This window comes from Abrus precatorius, unplaced genomic scaffold (genome assembly GCF_003935025.1).
Source record: "Abrus precatorius isolate BTA unplaced genomic scaffold, Abrus_2018 Scaffold7, whole genome shotgun sequence".
Lineage (NCBI taxonomy): Eukaryota > Viridiplantae > Streptophyta > Magnoliopsida > Fabales > Fabaceae > Abrus > Abrus precatorius.
The window spans coordinates 6,951,579-6,971,724 of NW_020874417.1; the positions used below are offsets into that span (position 1 = coordinate 6,951,579).

Here is a 20,146-nt window from a genome sequence, read left to right on the forward strand (position 1 = left end):
TATTGAACAGTTAAATAATAATAATAATAATAATATATGTAAATATCATGCGTGACCTCTTATTTAAAATATATATATATAGTTTGGAATAAATTTTTTTTAAAAATAAAAAAAATTACAAAATAGCAGTTCAAGATGAATTTATTCAATAAAAAATTCATTAGTAATATTTTTTAATAAAAGTATGACATTAAATATTGTTAATATAATAATTTATACAAGGAAAAAAAAATCAATAGTGATTAGTTTAATTGATAAGATTTTTTTTAAGAAAAAACTATATGTGGACTTTAACCTTTTGAATATAAAGTAAGTTCGAATAAAAGAGAGATAGAAAATAAATAAAAAATAAAAAATGAGACTGACTGAATTTAAAAGAAATAATTTGAAGTGCGACAGTGAGGAAAAAGTGTGGTGCTTGGGGTGTGTGTGTGTGTGTCTGAGATTGGTAGTGTTTTTCGCTCCACATGGAGCTCTCATCCTACTCCTCACCAACTTCACTTGGTGTTCCTCCCATTTGCAATTCCTCCTATTCTGGTTATAAGAGCACCACGCCAAAGGCTTCTCTTTTGTTCTTAGGATTTTCCAAACACTTGCACTCAATTGGACTCCACCATCACACATGCTGCTCAATTCCTGTTCCCAAGAAACATCAGAGACCCATTTCCATCAGGGTGTGTTTCTTTCCCCTTAAAGTCCCATTTTTTATCCTTTTCCCATAAATAAATTGGTGGGTTTTGTTTCATGGATAGGAATTAGGAAGGGAAGGTTTTTGAATTGCTGCTTCATGGTCCTGCAATGTTTGGAATCTTCTGTGAAATATAAATATCAGTGATGCCATTTTCTTCGAGCATGCTCCACAAACCAGTGGCTGTGATTGGTTTTATGATGCTGACCCACTTATCCTTGTTTTTCCCCCCCTCTTTTTTGTTTTCTCGGTTCTTTTCATTTAGAGAATGCTCAACTGCAACTTAAACATGTTCTCTTTTCATTGAATGTAATTAGGTTGGGTAGGTTTGCTTGCTTCACTCTCACACACGCATGCCAAGACTCTGGGATTTCCTAAGTCAAGTCATAATTGACAGCAAGGAAGTTTAGCATTGAAACTCGAGTTCGAGAAGAATATTTAGCCTTTATCAAAAAGACAAAACTTTGTGTAGTATCATAGGTGTTTTTTAGTGTTGTTCTCTAAATAAGATTGCAGTTTCATTTTGGTAAGAGTAATGTATGCCAACCTTTTTTACGTGGATTGCCAAGGTGAAACTCTAATTTTTAATTGGAGAACACAATAAAAAATCAATTGAAGTATTATGGTAAGTGTGAAGATAAAAAAATCACATCTGAGATGGTTAGATTATGTAATGATTAAATTGAAATCTATTTAGATAACAATTAAAAAGTAATAATGATGATGCTGGTAGTGGTAGTGGTGGAGATGTGGGAGTAAGATAGAGGGCACAGTTAGAGAGGCTATGTTGATTAGAGAGGCTGTTTGTTCAGTTGAGGTAATAGGATTAGTATAGCAATATATGGGATGGTAGCATGACAAACTAAATGATGGCATGGACATGGAAAATGACCAATTCCAGTATAATGTGGTAATGGAACAGTTGAAATAATGATGAGTGTTAGTGAGATGGAGTACCTGGTTATAGTTGTTTCAGTTATGTGTTGGCAAGGTCATGGTTAACTGGACGCTATGATAATGTTAGTGATAAAAGGTGACAGTGAAAACATGCTGTGATGCTGATAAATAAAGAGGTAATGAATATGAACTGACAAATGTTTCTTAGACTGTAATAGTGTTAGTAAATTATGATTATTACAATGTTAACTAGCAAGTTACTAAATAATTTCAGAATTTTCAGTGATTGTTGTTAAGATTATTTTAAAGAAACAGCATCAAATTAAAGCTGGATAGCAATTTTCACATTCGGCTGCAATTGCAGCAATTGATTATTCCGTTATTCACTTCAATTTTTTTATCACTGGCTTTTGGTTTTGTATGAGATTTGAGTCTGCCTTATCAATCTAAAGTGAGATGAATGCTGGCAGGCCTGCACTAAAGTTGGAGCTGCTGGATCTGATCGTCCTTTTGCTGACAGATTTTTAGATTTGAAAGATGCATGCTGGAGATTTTTAAGGCCACATACTATACGTGGTACTGCCCTGGGTTCTGTGTGAGTAACTTTACAACTTGCTAGCGTTTTGTTTCTTCCTGCATCATGCCAAGTATACTTGTCTAAATTTCATTTCTTCTTTGTATTTACAGTGCTTTGGTAGCAAGAGCATTAATTGAGAACTCAAATTTGATAAAGTGGTCTCTTTTGTTCAAAGCGTTCTCTGGTCTTTTTGCCTTGATATGTGGGAATGGCTACATAGTTGGCATCAATCAAATCTATGACATTAGCATTGACAAGTATGATGCAGACACATGCCAACTGCCTCATTACCTACCATCTCCCTATTGTTCTTTCTTTGCTTTCTTTCCTTACCTTTGCACATTTCTTGTTGAGTTTGAATATTTTGTTTGGGTCATTTTTAATTGCACAGTTATTTAATTTCAAGTTTATTTTTCTCTGGATCTGGAATTATTCCCATTGTTAGTTGAATTTCTACCTAATAAATTCAGATACCCTATTAGTCTAAGTTTTTCTATTCATTTTCAGGGTAAACAAACCTTATTTACCTATAGCTGCAGGGGATCTTTCTGTCCAATCTGCATGGTTCTTAGTTATATTTTTTGCGGCAGCTGGCCTGTTGATTGTGGGATTTAACTTTGGGCCCTTTATATTTTCTCTTTATTCACTTGGCCTTTTTCTTGGTACTATCTATTCTGTCCCTCCGTTTAGAATGAAACGCTTTCCCGTTGCGGCATTTCTTATTATTGCCACGGTATGATATATCCTCCTTTTCTCTCAATCTTTGCATTACTAACAACAAATTTTCAATTTCTATTTGTAAGCCACAACAGAGATACCTTTTGAGTTTTTTTTTTTTGGACGAATTTAGTGGGCTATTTCATTTTAAGTATCTGTTGATATGGTTGAACATGATTGACAGAGAAGACTTTTGCAGGTACGGGGTTTTCTTCTTAACTTTGGTGTCTACTATGCCACTAGAGCTGCCCTTGGTCTTGCATTTGAGTGGAGGTGGGTTGGAGCTTATCATTTGTTGCTTCATATTTGTAATTGGTGAAGTTGAACAATTGACTACAGTAACTATGAGCTTTTAATGTTTCAACAAAAAAAATAAAAGAATCATAACAATAGAATATCCAATATGGAGTTGCCTAAAATGAAGGCATCAAGTGTGGCTTTAAAACCAGTTTAGCAGATAGAAAATTGGGAGAGGAAATATAGACATACAATTTAACGCAGGTAAACTTAAATTGAACTATATGCCGAAATCCGGTGGAGAAACAGAGAGAAAATTCCCTATTATCAATGAAAGTTACTAGGAGCAGCTAAGCACTCAAACACTAATCACTATGTACCCAAATCTTCACCTTCCCGTGCAAATTTACTTGATAATTCCATGTTGGATAGCACTGTAGGTTTTTCTGATCAGATTACATGTTGGGCAGAAACCCATAATTCAATGCAAGCTGCCTTATAACAGCGACAATGTTAGAAGGGTAAAGTCCACCTTTAAATGGTCGAGTCAGTCAATTTGGCCTCTCAATTGAAATTGTACTTCCCTAGTGTAACTGAATGAAGGTTATAAGGATATAGCTTTTCATCCGATATTGTTTAAATATCCAACTTATGTTTTGAGAGCTTATATAGTGTTCTTCTATCTCTCTACCTGCAGCTCTCCTGTGGTTTTCATCACAACGTTTGTAACATTGTTTGCATTAGTAATTGCTATTACAAAAGACCTTCCAGATGTTGAAGGAGATCGCAAGTAAGTTATGGGATCAAGAGTGCAGGATCACTGATCCTATTTACCTTAGTTGCTGATACAGCATTTGACTTCTATCTCACTATATATGCTTTTGTGTATGCCGGTGTGTGTGTATATAGTGTATGTGCGTGCTTGTGTGGATGTGTTATGCATGTGGGTGTATGCTTGTATAAAGCATAATTTTCTTCCCTCCGATATTTGGTGTAATATATATCATGTGCTTACGTGTAATACTAACTTCAGGTACCAGATATCAACCTTTGCTACAAAATTAGGAGTTCAGAACATTGCTTTCCTTGGTTCTGGAATTTTGCTGATGAACTACATTGTTTCCATATTGGCAGCAATTTATATGCCACAGGTGAACAAAATGTACCAATCACTTGAAATATTATTGTTATTATTTTTTTATTTTCTTGAAAACAAAACCTTGTGTAATTTCTGGTACTGTTGACAGGCTTTCAGGCGTTGGTTACTGATACCAGCTCATATGATTTTTGCATTAAGCTTGATTAACCAGGTTTGTTTGTTGGATTAATAACTATTTGGGTTTTATTCTAATTTAAGTAGATTTTCTTACATGTTTCATGTTTTTTTCTCTTTTGATCCTGTTGCTCCTCCAGCCATACATCCAGTCAATTCATTACTCTGATTAAGATATACTTTGTTAATTATCTATTGATTAAATATTTGTTTAGAGAAATGGGGTGGCCACTGAGTGCTGGGTTGTCTTTAATTGCTTCTGAGTATAACTAGGATACATATATCCTTAAAGAATATGAAATATTGCACTAAAATGTGTCTATCAGATTTTTTAATTTATTGGGACAATGTGGGAGGGGGAGGTTGGGGCAATAAAAGAACCATAAATTAAAGAACCCACTATAGATAGGGACTTATGGCTGAAGATTCTCACAAGATGTTGAAGCCAAATGCATCATAATCCAACATAAAGGACCCATTTGCACAAAACCTTACACTTTATAATATTGGACAGCATAAGATATAGCCTGGTGTGATCTACATTTCATGTCCTTGAAGATATTGGCACCATAAAATGTAGTAGTTCCCTCTGTGAACCAGTCTTAAGGCTGTGGGGCATGTGATAATTAGAGTTCACTGACAATATGCTTGATGAGATTAGAGAGAAAAATACCTACCCACTATAATGTTGTTGAGGAATGAAGATTTTGTCTTTCCCATGCTCTATGAATGCTTATTGGGACTTGAGTGCCATGCAGAAGTTACTTGTCTGATGCTTCCACTTTTTTCCTGCGCTGTTTCATTCTTTTTCCAAAATGCACACAAGTGGTTGTGATATTGTAAAATGGCCTTGATTTGTTTTCTTATATTTCAGGCACGGATATTAGAACAAGCAAATTATACCAAGGTAATCTGTTATATCTCCTGCATGAAAATAGTTGTAGTAACTTATTAACTGTTTTCAATGCTAAAAAATAATGGCACTAAAAGAAGAGGTAAATTAATACAAATTTCGTACATATCACGTGGAATGGTTTTAAAAAGGACTTGCTTTGCTTGTTATGGTAGTTCCACTCTATTTTTATTAATATATAGATTGGGTGCTTTTGGGTGAATACCTTAATTAAACATTCTATCAGCTCTTATTGCATGATAACTGATGACATAAATTTGATCATACAACTTATTAAAATAAGTTAAAAAGAGGTTACGACACACATAAGCTCTCTTAAATGTTCTTTGTCACTCAAATATGAAAAATTGAATACTTGATTACTTCAAGAGGAAAACTTGAATGACCTTTTTTGTCAATAAATATCTAGATAATTTAATAGTAGGACAATTTTTAAATATTTTTTGTATAAAGCTTTCTAGACACCATCTCTGCTAGTCTAAGTGGTGAACTTTTCATTCCTTATCTTTATTTTTTTCCACTATTGTTTAAGCTGCTTTTGAAATGTCTGACTGTATGCTGCAGGATGCAATATCAGGATTCTATCGATTCATATGGAATCTGTTCTATGCTGAGTATGCAATATTTCCTTTCATCTAGGGAACCTAACTAGATTTTTCATGGAAAAAGGTGCACACAAGCATAGTTTAGAGAGATCTTAATTGTATCAAGCATCAGTAAGTATACTACTTTTTTTAAATGAATATTTTTGTATATAAATGTGTGATAGCATTTACTTTTAGTTTGATGTAATGCCATTAACGTATTTCATAATGTTAGACGGACAATATCTTGAATTGTTTTTTATTCCTCTATGTTTTACAAGTTCTATAAGCAGTGTAGTTTTTGTCACTACCAAGGGTAGAGTAGTAAAAATAAACTGTGTATGTGAAATTATTCAATTTATGATTTTTTTACGTAATTTAAAATGATTGTTAAAAAAAAGATAATTTAAAATGAACCATGTATTTGCAAGTTTGTTTGTCCTTAATAAATATAACTAAGTAGAACTATGAAGTATATATTTGAGTGAATAATTTAGTTATTTGACACTAAGAGCAAGAGTTGCCGAATGCTCATGCAACACATTTTTAACACCTTTCGATATTTAAACAAGTCAATTAATCTTCAAACTGAGCATTTCACTATTTACATTATCTAAACTTGATATTACTTAATTACCTTTTCAAAAGTTTTGTCCGTTTCATATAATTATTTTTCTCACTAGCTTTTTAATAATGTTGGTTACAATGATGTTAACCAATAATATCAAGAAGCTAGGGAAAATAATATTTTCATTTTTTTTCAATATTAACTATAGAATATATAAAATTGTAAATAATAAAGGATACTATTTAAAATTGAAGAAAAAGTTATATATAATTAATCTAAAAGAGAAATTTGTGCAAAAAAGGCAATTTCTCGTATTGAAAGAATTAAAGGGTAAATTTAAAATTTTGATGAGGGGTAATTAAGAATGTCATATGTTATTTGAAGAAAAGTGTAAAAGTATTATCTATTTATGGTGGGATGATGACTTGTATAGAAAATAAGTGTACGTTTCCAAAGGTTGACTGCTCCGAACCTTAGTGTCCTTACTAATATTGTTAGTCTCACATCACATATTAATAAATTTTGGAGTACTTAACCTAATAAATTGCAAAAAATTGTGAATGATTTATTATCTATCTAATAACAAATAGTGATTTAATACAATTTATCGATTATTTTTTATTTATATTAAGGGATTAGTTTGTTGAATTATGCATATATAGATTAAATATAATATATTGAATTATTACTTATCATCAAAGGTACTCGAAATCTTTCATCATAAAAATAAATGCTTTTTTATAGGGAAAAATAATTATTCTAATTAATTTAGATTTAATAAACTTGTCAATTTATCTTTTATTTTTATCTAAAGAATCCATAAAAGTAATTAAAGTTTAAGTATCAACTAAATAAGATTGGATGAGTCAAATGGGATGATATACATACGTAAAACAAAACTAAATGTGGAGGGTTGTGAATTAAAAATCTATAGTTATTAAACTTCAATCTTTTAGAAAATGAAGGAACGCAAATTCTTATTTATATTTTTAATTTTTTTTTAAAAAATTTAGTTACGTTCATAACAAATATAAACTTTTATTTATATTTTTAATTATATGTTAGCGTTGTTAAATATATTATTGACAAATACAAATTTTTATTAGATATATCAATTATTTTATTTTATTATTTATTTTTTTATTAATTTATTAGACATAATATTGATAAATACTGTGTATTTTTTATTTATAGACTCAATAAAAATTAAATCTAGAATAAATATTAATTAACATTAATGACATATATTATTGATTTTTATTTACAGATTTAATAAAAATCAAATTTTAAGTAAATATTAACAAACATTAATATTATTGATATTATTAAAAGATTATTTATTAAATTATTAAAAAAATAATGATATCATTAATAAATATTAACAAGAAAAATAATTTTTATAGTTAAATAATTGATGTAATATATATATATTAATGTAAAATCTCTTTTACTTATATTATATCATCTGTATTTACGTCATTTCACCGACCAATTTTAAAATCATTTTTAACGAACGTAAAAGCCTCTGCTAGTGCACACTGTATTCTTTTCACACAAATTATCAAGACTATATCACAATATATAACGAATGCAAAGAACATGCTTTCTTAACACGGTCCTGTATTCTCATTAATTATATAACTAAAGTGTTTCACTATTTAAATCACTCAAAATAAACATTATATAATGAAAGTAAGTTCAATAATATTAAGTAAAAATAAAACTATTATGCAATAGTATTTTATAATAAATTAATAAATTTGACTTATATTATTAACTTTTATAATTGAATTAAAAAAACCTAAAATAAAATCATGGGTAATATTCGCATGCAAGGTTTACACGTGTTCAGTAGTCATGGAAGCATGGCTCTGGTGGTGCCAAGTCTCAAACAGTTTTCAACAATTAAAAAGACATAAGAATCTAAAAGACACCGAAAAGAGTGAGTGTGACAGTAGCATTACATAATAATAGCGAATATATTTGAAGAAGTAAAATGGTAGCAAGGACATGAACAAAGCTGAAAGTGATGGAGGGAAGTGTGGGTGATGATCAGCTGAGGGCAGGTACAGAGCAGCGTAGGATGAGGATGAAGGTGATGGTGGGTATTGATGAGAGTGATGGAAGCTTCTATGCTCTTAAATGGGCCATTGATAATCTCTTCACAACAATGGCTACTGTGGGAGAAGCAACACATGAGAATGAAGGAATGGTGTTTCTGATTCATGTTGAACCCAAAGTTCACAACTATGTGTATCCCGTTGGACCCGGTGGAGCTGGTTAGTTTCCTTTATTTCTTGTTCCTCTCTCATATTATCATTTCAATAACAAAACGTGAGTATAATAGATACACTTTTTTTTAATGCAATTTTTTTTATCTATATCTCGTCTAATTAAACAACAAAAAATAATAATTTAAGGGCAGTTTTTCAAATGTTTTTAAAATTTAAACTCTGTTGTCATGATATTATTATATACAGGTTTTTAAAATAATATTATTAACATCTGTGCAGCAAATTGTAAATAGATTTCTACTCTAAAAATCTGATCAAATTCGACTAATCAAATCATGGATTTAGGTCAAATTAATTAAGATTTGGTGTTAGACATATTAAGATATAGTATTTATTATAGTGATTATTAAGGTTAATTTGTTTAATACTGTAAATTTGGTGTGGTGCAAATATGATCCTTATTACGTATGTCCCCTTCAACAGCTTTTTATCCTGCATCTGTAGTGGTGGATTCGGTGAAGAAAGCACAAGAAGAAAGATCCACAGCTATTCTCTCTCGGGCATTGAAAATGTGCCATGATAAGTTGGTAAACGTCTCATGCTTCACAGAATTCATCTCTATTTATTTTATTTTATTTTATTTAGGAACTTTATTATATGCATGCACACCAATATCGATATACCATATATATTACACTTTTTTAATTAGAAAAGTAAATAGCGTGGTGTATAGAATGTGTATATAATTTTCTTGTTCTCGAAAGAAACAATTCAAAAATAATGTATTAAACTTGGAGTGAAAATAATATTACTGATTAAATAGATTACTTTTAGAAGGTAAATTAATTTTGCAACATTGTACTTCTAATTAAAAAAAACTCTGATAAAAATACTCTTTATTAAAAAATTGTATAATTAATCTTTTTTAAAAAATTCTTCCCAAAACGAGAAAATGATTTAACTTTTATATTTGATAGAAGATTGCTGCCGAAAAAGTTAATCCTGCCGTCTATATTATAAGGTTAAAATTCATATTCAGTTCATATATTTGGTAATTATTTATAAATTAGTTTTTATATTTAAAAAAACTACACTTTAGTCATTATACACTTTGTTACATTTTACTAATATCTTTACGACGGTAAAAGACTAAAGTATATTTTTTAAATAAGGAGATTAACTAATAAATGAGTAAAATATAGAAATTAAATGTATTTTTCAATCACATTATAAATATTTTTTTCAAATAATTTTTATCCTAAAATATTACCTATTCTTTAATTAAAAAAAAAAATCAACTTTAGGATAATATGTTGGATGGGGTGGTTGGTATTCTATTTGGGTCACTGAAATGCCAACTTTGACATTTGAAGTCTGAAAGAGGAATGAAAATGCAGGTGAAAGCAGAAAGCATAATTCTGAATGGGGACCCAAGAGAAATGATTTGTGAAGCCGCAGAGCAAATGCAAGTTAATCTCTTAGTCATGGGTAGCCGTGGCCTCGGCACGCTCAAAAGGTTACTTACGGTTCATAATTTCAAATTGTTAAAATTAATTTTAATCATAATTTTTTTTTTTTAAAATGCGAAAAAAAACTTTATGACTATAGTTTAGTGTATATTTAAATGATCCTTAATAAAATAATCACTTCTTAAAAATACTTTTTTTTTAATGAAATTGTTAAAAAAATGATTATTTTCTCAAAAACATTATCAAAGCATGCAGTTAGTGTAGGGATTTATCATGACTCTGCTGCACTACCATATAGCTTTTGCAATTTATGTATTTCTCTTTTCATTTGTTTTTCAAGAGCAATTTACTGATAGGATGTGAAGTGATGGTTACTATTTACTTTAATTTCATTTGGATGATTGATGATTCAAAGTATACATTTGGTTGTTGCAGGACATTTCTTGGAAGTGTAAGCGACTATTGTGCACATCATGCAAGAACACCCATCCTTATTGTGAAACCACCAGAGCACAGTAAAAAACAGTAACTGCAGTTTTCTGCTTATGCGAAGTGCGCGCAACTTCTAATGGAAGGATTGGATTTGTATATTTGAACTTCATCTTATCTATGAAGGCTATGTCCTTGCTTATTTACTTTTCTGTAATAATAACCAACTATAATACTTTAAAATAAATTAAGATTGCGTTGTATACTTTAGTGATTCTAAAGTCCTAAAAGTAATAGAATTGCAAAAGTCAAGCTATTATATAAGTAAATTTTAAAATAATTAAAATCGTTGATTAGATTGTGTGTTAAATTAATAGTTAGGATTATTGAAACTGCAAAAGTAAAAAATTAGATGAGTAATCTAAAACGAAGAGTAAAAAATAAAAAGTTTATATATATTTAGCGAATTTGAAAGGATGAAAGTAAATAAAAAATTTATATATATTTAGTGAATTTCAAAGATGACATTGTTAACATTAATTATTATATCTTAGAAAGTTAACCATTGTTGTCATTTTTATTATACAAATAATGTTGATAAAATTGTAGTCTATATTTTTGTATGACATTGTAACCCTTACGTCATTTTCGTTTTGATTGTAATCATAAATCATTACAAATGATACAATGTACGAAATAATATTCTATGTTGTTAATTGTATATCAGTTTTGATCCTCAGTGCGGTGAGATAGCGAAAATTAACATTTAGTCTTATAAGTCAATTTTGAGAGAGATCGATATAGAAGTTAAAAATTGATATTAAAAATGTTGTTTGTACATTTTATGTCTCAGAGAACTGTTACATAAGAAATATATATAAATAAAATAGTGTAATCATATCGGTTAGCTTCAAATATCGATGCAGTTAATAGTGACATTGTTTTATACAATGTAAAGTTTGAAGCGGACATAACATTTTGTTGTTAAAATCACATTAATGCAAGCAAACAAAAGCTAAATTTGAGGAGAAACTGTTGAAGGGTAGCATTTGTTAAGCTGAAAAAGGAAGTAGATTAGGACGACAAAGAGGAAGACGAAAGAGTCTGGGTAAGGCAAGTCAAATAATACCCTTTGTTTGTCTGTAAGATAAAATGAATGTCAGTGGAAATGACAATGAAAACGAAGAAGTTTGTGTACATTTTGATTGTTTAAGCAAAAGTTGTTGTATTTGATTTACAAAAAGTAATTTGGATTTGTTACATGTTTTTGTTGATGAATGCAATGTTGAAGAGAAAATTGCAACTTCAGATGAAGTTGATATGCAGAATGACGGGTATGAACATTTGTTTGATTTATCTAACATTAAGAACATAGAATTTTTTAGTGTGAATGATGGTTATAAATTTTATAATGAATATGGCAAAACGAATGAGTTTTGGCGTGAGGAAAAACAAACATAGTAAAAATAAGAATGTAGAAGTTATGTGACAGCGATTTGTCTCTTCAAGTGAAGGTTTTTGAAGACAAATATATCGAAGTTTGCCAAATCGACTTAGGGACCACGAAGCAATGACAAGATGTGGTTGTGAGGTTGAGTTGAAGGTATGAAAAGATGTAGATAAAGGGTGTTGGGTAGTTTCACAATTTTTTGATGATCATAATCATAATTTAGTTAATGGCAATTATTATGGAATGTTAAGGTCACATCGAAAAATAAATGATGCTGATGTTGAACAAATGCGGACAATGAGAAAAAGTGGTATTTCAACGTCAAAAATATATAACTCATTTGTTAACCAAAGAGAAAGTTATAAGATTGTTGATTTTTGTAAAAAAGATATGTATAATCAGATTGAGAAAGATAGAAGAGGAGAGGATGAGGATGTCAAAGAGGCAGAAAAATTCTTATTAAGATTGCAGTTTAAGGATCCAAAGTTGTATTGGGGTTATAAAGTAGATTGTAATGGAAGGTTGTTGATATTTTTTGGTGTGATGGTACTAGTCAAATTGATTATGCAATATTTGGAGATGTTGCTTTTGATGCTACTTATGGGAGGAATAAGTACAAATGTCTTGTGGTGGTATTTTCAAGCGTTAATCATCATAAATAAATGTGTGTATTTAGGTGTGCTATTGTGTCTGATGAAAAAGAAGAAACTTATGTATGAGCTCTTCATCAGTTCTTGACAACAATGAAGGGTAAGTGTCCTAACTGTGTAATTATTGATGATGACGTTTCTATGAAGAATGCTATAAAGAAAGTGTTTCCAAATGTTCATCATTGATTGTGTGGGTAACATTTAATGAGGAATGTGAGATCAAATGTTTGTAATGAAAGTTTTAGTAAATTGTTTAAGGAATCCATGCTTAGTGATCTTGACATTGAATAATTTGAACAAAGGTAGGCTTCTGGAGTGTGATTTTGGGGATAATGAATGGGTTCAAGAACTGTATAATAAAAAGGAGATGTGGTACACTGCTTACATTAGGAAAAAAAAATTTGCTGCATTAAGGACAACCTAAAGATGTGAGGGCCTACATCTCCAAATTGATAAATATGTGAAGTCACGAAATAATTTGAGAGAATTTTTAAAAAATTTTAAGCAGTGTTTAAAATTTTAAGTATGTGAAGTCACGAAATTTTAAGTATGATAACATTCGCAACAAGGAAAAAGAAATAAATTTTAAGTCATATTATGGTGATCCAGCGTTCATAAGTCATGTAGTTGCAATGGAAAAGTTTGCAGGAATGGTAGATACTAGGAATATTTTCAAGTTATTTCGTGACATGTTAATGAAGTCATTGCATTTCAAAGTAGTGGATGTTATTGAATGTCTTTCATTAAGGATTTATATTGTTGTGAAAAATGATCATGGAGGAAAACAATGGAAAGTTTGTTTTGAACCATAAAAAAGGGACATACATTGTTGTTGTCTTGGGATAAAATCATTTGGTTTACCATTTGTTGGTATCCCTGAATGTTGACCACCTACCAACATGTGTCATCTTAAATAGATGGACTAAAATGGCAAAGACTAGTTATGAGGATGGTAATAATAATATGATAAGAAATGATGATGAAGTCTCATTGAGGAGGAGTTGGTATGGTTTGTTGTGTGATAGTAGAAGGTTAGTGTTTCAATTGGCTAGTCGAAGTTACAATGAAGTTTTTGACATTCATGACATGTTGAGAAAAGAGATACATCGACTACAACAAAAGTTTGGAAATCACAATGTCATGGCTAGTGACAATTTTAGTGATTATGGTAGAATCGATGCTACTGATCCAATGGCAAACACGAATATTACCGTGGGTATGTGTAGTAGTATTGTTGGTAGCAAACGTAAACGTGTTAGATGGTGTGATTATTGTAAACATGTTGGTCATACTCGACATTCTTGTTAACATGCCATTAACATAAGTCACTTACTAAGGATGACATATTCTTGTGATTCTTCTTTAAGGAACGTATATTTTGAAGAAAATGTTATGAACTAAATCATGGTATGATTTTTTCTTCATAACAATTATTATATGTGTTTTGACGTTAATACAACATCTAAGATTCATTATATGAAAATAATGTCTTTTGTTATCACTATTTTGCAAGTGTGTTTGTACATCGGCTCTGCCTAGCCTATAACTTAAATCTATAATTTATTATTCTGGAGAGTTTTGTTTGTTATGTTCCATTGTTTTATTTGAATGTTATGCAATAGTTTTATTTTTTTATTTTCGGTATACAAAACTTTCTTCATATTATGTAACTGGGATAGTTTTATAGCAAATATATTATATTATAATTTGACTCACTCTGACATAGTCATTAACTATAGAACGCAAGTTTTGTTATATTATAATTTACAAAAGTTGACACTATATGAAAAATCAACAGACGCTTACATTAACCACACTTGAATAACGGAGATGCAATTCATCTCCTCACTCATTGTGAATTCCAGAATATCCTTTTATGTCAAATACAAAGGCATTAACGATGAACAACCAATTATTTCATGTTCTAGTTGTAATTGCAAAGGTTGCTTTCCTATCTTAACGACGAATATACATAACCGTTCAATGACATCGTCTTCAACCTCTTTCAACGTCTTAAACGGTCCGAAGAAAACACCATTGAGGAGAGTCACATTGTTGCTAAGAAAATTGTGAGTATTTCAACCCAAAATACAAAAATGATGTTGAGACGTATTTACCAAATTGATCTAACTGATTAATATTGTAGGATTCTTTAATGGAGCAAAGTTTACAGGGCACCTTTACACTTGTTGGTGGTCAACTGCTATTGGCAAATCGGAGCACAGGGGTCGTGTACGTGGTGCTGCTTGGGGTGTTGGCATTACAAAGTATTTTGGCCCAAGTCCACGTAACCGAAGATTGACAGAGGAAGAATTACAAATCATTGAAGAAGAAATCACACGACAAGTACGAGCTGAATTAAGGCAAGAACTTGCATTGTTGGGTCTTTCTCAAGCAAACACAACAATTCGATGCAATGTTGGTGAACCATGTCCACCTGAAAACTATGTCAGCACGAAATAGAGTTGTACCCTGATTGATGTTTCTGGGGACAATGGTGGTAGCTCTGGTGAATGTAAGTTGTTTGTTGAGGAACCTCTGATAAACTATGTGACATTTGGCAGGGTACAGAACCTAGGTCAAACATATCAACTTGATGACAATTATGAAGAGTCATCCACAGTAGTGGTTGAACGGGTTGAGGTTGTTGATGCTCTTGTCCCTATGTCAATTCAAGGGATTATGATTGTGGGTAAAGCTCAGAATAAGGTCATAAATTGGCCAACAAGACTGTTACAGTTAACAAATGATGAGGTACAATATGTCTCTATTGTGAACTTCTTAGTTTATTATATTGACCATTATAATAAATGATTAAATATAATAGTTAAATTTATAGATTATTTATAAGCGTGGAACGGATAGTGCTGACAAGTTGAAAGAGGTTGAAGATGATGTCATTGAATAGTTATGTATATTCGCCGTTAAGATAGGAAAGCAACCTTTGCAATTACAATTAGAACCTAAAATAACTTATTGTTCATCGTCAATGCCTTTGTATTTGACACAAGGATATTCTGGAGGTCACAATGAGTGAGGAGATAATTTGCATCTCTGTTATTCAAGTGTGGTTAATGTAAGCGTCTATTGATTTTTCATATAGTGTCAACTTTTGTAAATTATTAGTTACAAGTTTTTAGACATTACATATTATATAGGTATGTACATAAGGTGGCTATAGAAAGTGTGGTCAGTCATTTGTATGGTTTCATTGACTCTTTTCAAATTCAGGCAATAGGGAATAAGACTAACTCTATCAAGGCATACGTTAAAAATACAAATTGCTGGAGGAACTAAGTCTTGCTACCTTGCACCTTATTATCATAGGTTTGTATTGCTTTGTTATTTCACTATTAATGGTTATTGGGAGATATGCGTAATGGTCTTTTTGTTTATAGGAACCATTGGCAATGGATGATACTTTGTCTAAGAAGTAACGAAGTCATCTTCCTATGCTCGTTATGGAATAAGTCCAGAAAAGAGATAAAGATAATTACTGATGTGTAAGTTTATTCATAATAGGTTTTAGTTTTGGAATAATAAACTACAAATAAACTGAACACAACAAAGTCATGATATATAGAAGCAAGCAATGTCCAACAGGCCAACAACCCTAACATCAATAAGCCAACATGCATCTGTCCACGTTTGGGTATATTTGTACATGACTATTTCATTGGTTCAGTTTATGACACATTACCTATATGCAATCCGTCACATATATCTTTGTTGCAAGCACTGTTTCAGTAAAATAATGTAAATCGCCTATTTCAAAGTGATTACAAACAAATAATTGGGACATTGTTAACGCCAAATATTGTAAATCGCCTATTTAGATAGTCTATACACGTTACTAATATGTCCCTATTTAACCCAATAACAACATATTTTTTAATGTTAACTTTTATTCAAATAATACAAGTTGCGTTCTATAGCTAATGACTATGTTAGAGTGGGTCAAATTATAATATAATATATTTGCCATAAAACCATCACAATCACATAATACGAAGAAAGTTTTGTATACTAAAAATAAACAAACAAAACTATTGCATAACATTCAAATAAAACAATGAAATATAACAAACAGAGCTCCTTAGAATAATTGATTATGGATTTAAGTTATAAGCTAGGCAAAGCCGATGTACAAACACACCTGCAAAATAGTGATAACAAAAGACATTTATTTTCATATAACGAATCTTGAATGTTGTATTAACGTCAAAACACATATAATAATTGTTATGAAGAGAAAATTATACCATGGTTAAGTCTAGAACATTTTCTTCAAAACAGACGCTCCTTGAAGAAGAATCACAAGAATGCGTCATCCTTAGTAATTGACTTATGTTAATGGCATGTTGACAAGTACGTTGAGTATGACCAACACGTTTACAGCAACCACACCATCTAACACGCTTGTGTTTGCTACTAACAACACCACTACACATACCCACAGTACTATTCGTGTTTGCCATTTGGTGGTCAGTAGCATCGATTCCACCACAATCGCTAAAATTGCCACTAACCATGACATTGTGATATCCAAACTTTTGTTGTAGTCGATGTATCTCTTTTGTCAACATGTCACGAATGTTAAAAACTTCATTGTAACTTCGACTAGCCAATTGAAACATCAACCTTCTACTATCACACAACAAGCCATACCAACTCCTCCTCAATGAGACTTCATTATCATTTCTTGTCATATTATTATTATCATCCTCATAACCAACCTTTGTCATTTTAATCTATCTATTTAAGACAACACATGTTGGTAGGTGGTCAACATTCAGGGATACCAACACTGCAACAATATGAGCATATGGTAAACCAAATGGCTTCATCCCAAGACAACAACAATGTATGTCCCTTTTTGATGATTGAAAACAAACTTTCAATTGTTTTCTTCCATGATCACTTTTTACAACAATATAAATCCTTAATGAAAGGTATTCGATAACATCCACCACTTTAAAATACAATGACTTCATTAACATATCACGAAATAATTTGAAAACATTCCTAGTACCCACCATTCTTGCAAACTTTTCCATCACAACTGCATGACTTATGAACACTAGATCACCATAATATGACTTAAAATTCATTTCTTTTTCCTTGTTGCGAATGTTATCAACACACTGATGAAACGAATTTTAGCTATTCGTCATGCAAAAGATTGTCGTTAATCCTCATCAAATATGCAAAGAAATGAATGCAGTACTAGGGTATTATCCTAGGTCGTCTCCAAGAAATTTTTGGTTGGGAACATACATCGAACAAGGGTAAACATGTATTTTAAAGCAACTAAATTGGGGGGAGGTTTGTCAATTTCTGGATTTTAATCAAGAACAAAATGTAAATTTAATGAAATTCAATCAATTAAAATGAGTAATCCCTAGTCAAGCAATGAGTTCCATCATTATTCTTTCAAATGATTCAATAATCCCCTTTCTTCCCCTTGAATTAAGTTAATCTAACAAGCGAAGACTAACTTTAACATCCCAATTAAAATTAAGCATCTTAATGGGCTCTAATCTCTATCCCTAAGATTAAGCAACCTCAAGGATTAATCAAAATTAAGCAATTTTGATTTAGAATTTCGTTAGGTAAATTAGGGTTCATTAAGCAATGTTCCCTTCATGCAAATTCTATTTCATTCAGAGATTGGGGTATAAATTCAAGGAAAGAAAGATCTGTATTGCAATTAATCCCAAGAATTCAAGATTCATGTGCATTGACTAGGAATTACAAGAAAGTTTAACCCTCCATATGGATGGGCTTCACAAATGAGAGAAAGAAATGCAAGAACGTAAACATCATTAATGTAAATTCAACAAAAATCAAAAGAGAAATTGAAAATTAAAACCTATAGAGGACCCTTGACTGTCACCCAAAACTCCAATGTCGTAAGAAATTATCCCAATTTGGCAAAGGAAAATTGTGTAAAGTGTCAAAAGTCTCGTACCCTAATTCCTAAAATCTATTTATAGTGGATGACATGTCACCAAAGTGTCCACTTTTGCCTTTGAAAGTTTCCACTTTGGGCCTTGAAAGTGTCCACGCGCAGGATGGAAGGGTTGCCACTATTTGTGCTGAAAGTGGCTACTTTGGTGCGCGTGGCTACTATGAGAGCCAATAGTGTCCACGCGCAGAAATGCTTCAAAATTGGCGTCCCTGGAGCTTCTGGAGTTGCCACTTTTGGGCTTGATAGTGGCTACTTTGGAGCCTTTAATGCCCAAACTTGCTGTAGTTGCCACTTTTGCTCCTAAAAGTGGCTACTTTGGAGGCAACTTTCATCCAAGGGCCAAGATTTCTCAAAATTAACTTGGGGACTCTGCAAAAATTATTAAGATATTTAAAATTGCAATCTATATCTATGTAATTAAATGCAAATTAACCAAAAATTAATAAACCTATGATATTTACTCAAAATGTAATTTCTATATTATTTGCACTATCTAAGTCCATTTTTTCTATCAAGAAGCACCAAAAAGGTAAGTAAAAATATAATAAAAAGTGGATTCATCACACACTGCTTAAAATTTTTCAAAAATTCTCTCAAATTATTTCGTGACTTCACATACTTACCAATTTGGAGATGCAGGCCCTCACATCTTTAGGTTGTCCTTAATGCAGCAAATTTTTTTTTCCTAATGTAAGCAATGCACCACATCTCCTTATTATATAGTTCTTGAACCCATTCATTATCTCCTAAATCACACTCTTGAACTCCAGAAGCTCACCTTTGTTCAAATTATTCAATGTCAAGATCACCAAGCATGGATTGCTTAAACAATTTACAAAAACTTTCATTACGAACATTTGATCTCACATTCCTCATTAAATGTCACCCACACAATCGATGATGAATATTTGGAAATACTTTCTTTATAGCATTCCTCATAGAAACGTCACCATCATAATTACACAGTTAGGACACTTACCCTTCATTGCTGTCAAGAACTAATGAAGAACCCATACATAAATTTTTTCCTTTTCATCAGACACAACAGCACACCCAAATATACACGTTTGTTTATAATGATTAATGCCTGGAAATACCACCACAGGACATTTGTATTTATTCCTCTCATAAATAGCATTAAAAGCAACATCTCCAAATATTGCATAATCAATTTGACTAGTACCATCACACCAAAAAAGATGCAACAACCTTTCATTGCAATTTACTTTATGACTCCAATACAACTTCATATACTTAAACCGCAGTCATAATAAGAATTTTTTTGCCTCTCTTACATCCTCATCATCTCCTCTTCTACCTTTCTCAATCTGATTGTACATATCTTTTTTACAAAACCAAACATCTTATAACTTCCTCTTTGGTTAACAAATGAGTTATATATTTTTGACGTTAGAATACCACTTTTTCTCATTGTCCGCATATGTTCAACATCAGCATCATCCATTTTTTGATGTGACCTTAGCATTCC

At 31.3% G+C, this 20,146-nt stretch overlaps 2 protein-coding genes across 5 annotated transcripts; both read left to right on the forward strand.

Annotated features, from left to right (window-relative positions):
• The first annotated feature begins 400 nt into the window (after positions 1–400).
• On the forward strand, positions 401–6,209 carry LOC113870943 (homogentisate solanesyltransferase, chloroplastic). 4 transcript variants are annotated; one of them, XM_027507526.1, is made up of 10 exons: positions 401–674; positions 2,056–2,180; positions 2,273–2,419; positions 2,670–2,895; positions 3,079–3,152; positions 3,814–3,906; positions 4,150–4,267; positions 4,364–4,426; positions 5,264–5,296; positions 5,867–6,209. In XM_027507526.1, the coding sequence occupies exons 1-10, from the start codon at positions 468–470 to the stop codon at positions 5,939–5,941; spliced, it is 1,161 nt and encodes a 386-aa protein (XP_027363327.1). In that variant the 5' UTR covers positions 401–467; the 3' UTR covers positions 5,942–6,209. The 4 variants fall into 4 exon arrangements, with proteins under 4 accessions (XP_027363327.1, XP_027363328.1, XP_027363330.1 ...); XM_027507529.1 differs by having other exon boundaries at positions 408–674; positions 4,251–4,267; positions 5,867–6,122; XM_027507527.1 differs by lacking the exon at positions 3,814–3,906 and having other exon boundaries at positions 402–674; positions 5,867–6,122.
• A 2,274-nt stretch (positions 6,210–8,483) lies between these two features.
• Positions 8,484–10,692, forward strand: LOC113871391 (universal stress protein YxiE). The gene is made up of 4 exons (XM_027508485.1): positions 8,484–8,733; positions 9,172–9,275; positions 10,086–10,204; positions 10,593–10,692. The coding sequence occupies exons 1-4, from the start codon at positions 8,484–8,486 to the stop codon at positions 10,684–10,686; spliced, it is 567 nt and encodes a 188-aa protein (XP_027364286.1). The 3' UTR covers positions 10,687–10,692.
• Positions 10,693–20,146: the final 9,454 nt, after the last annotated feature.

Coding starts and splice junctions, on each gene's coding strand:
- LOC113870943 (XM_027507526.1), top strand. CDS start 468: ATGGAGCTCTCATCCTACTCCTCACCAACTTCACTTGGTGTTCCTCCC. Junction 2,420..2,669: donor TATGACATTAGCATTGACAA/GTATGATGCAGA, acceptor ATTCATTTTCAG/GGTAAACAAACCTTATTTAC. Junction 4,427..5,263: donor CATTAAGCTTGATTAACCAG/GTTTGTTTGTTG, acceptor CTTATATTTCAG/GCACGGATATTAGAACAAGC.
- LOC113871391 (XM_027508485.1), top strand. CDS start 8,484: ATGGAGGGAAGTGTGGGTGATGATCAGCTGAGGGCAGGTACAGAGCAG. Junction 8,734..9,171: donor CGTTGGACCCGGTGGAGCTG/GTTAGTTTCCTT, acceptor CCCCTTCAACAG/CTTTTTATCCTGCATCTGTA. Junction 9,276..10,085: donor AAATGTGCCATGATAAGTTG/GTAAACGTCTCA, acceptor ATGAAAATGCAG/GTGAAAGCAGAAAGCATAAT.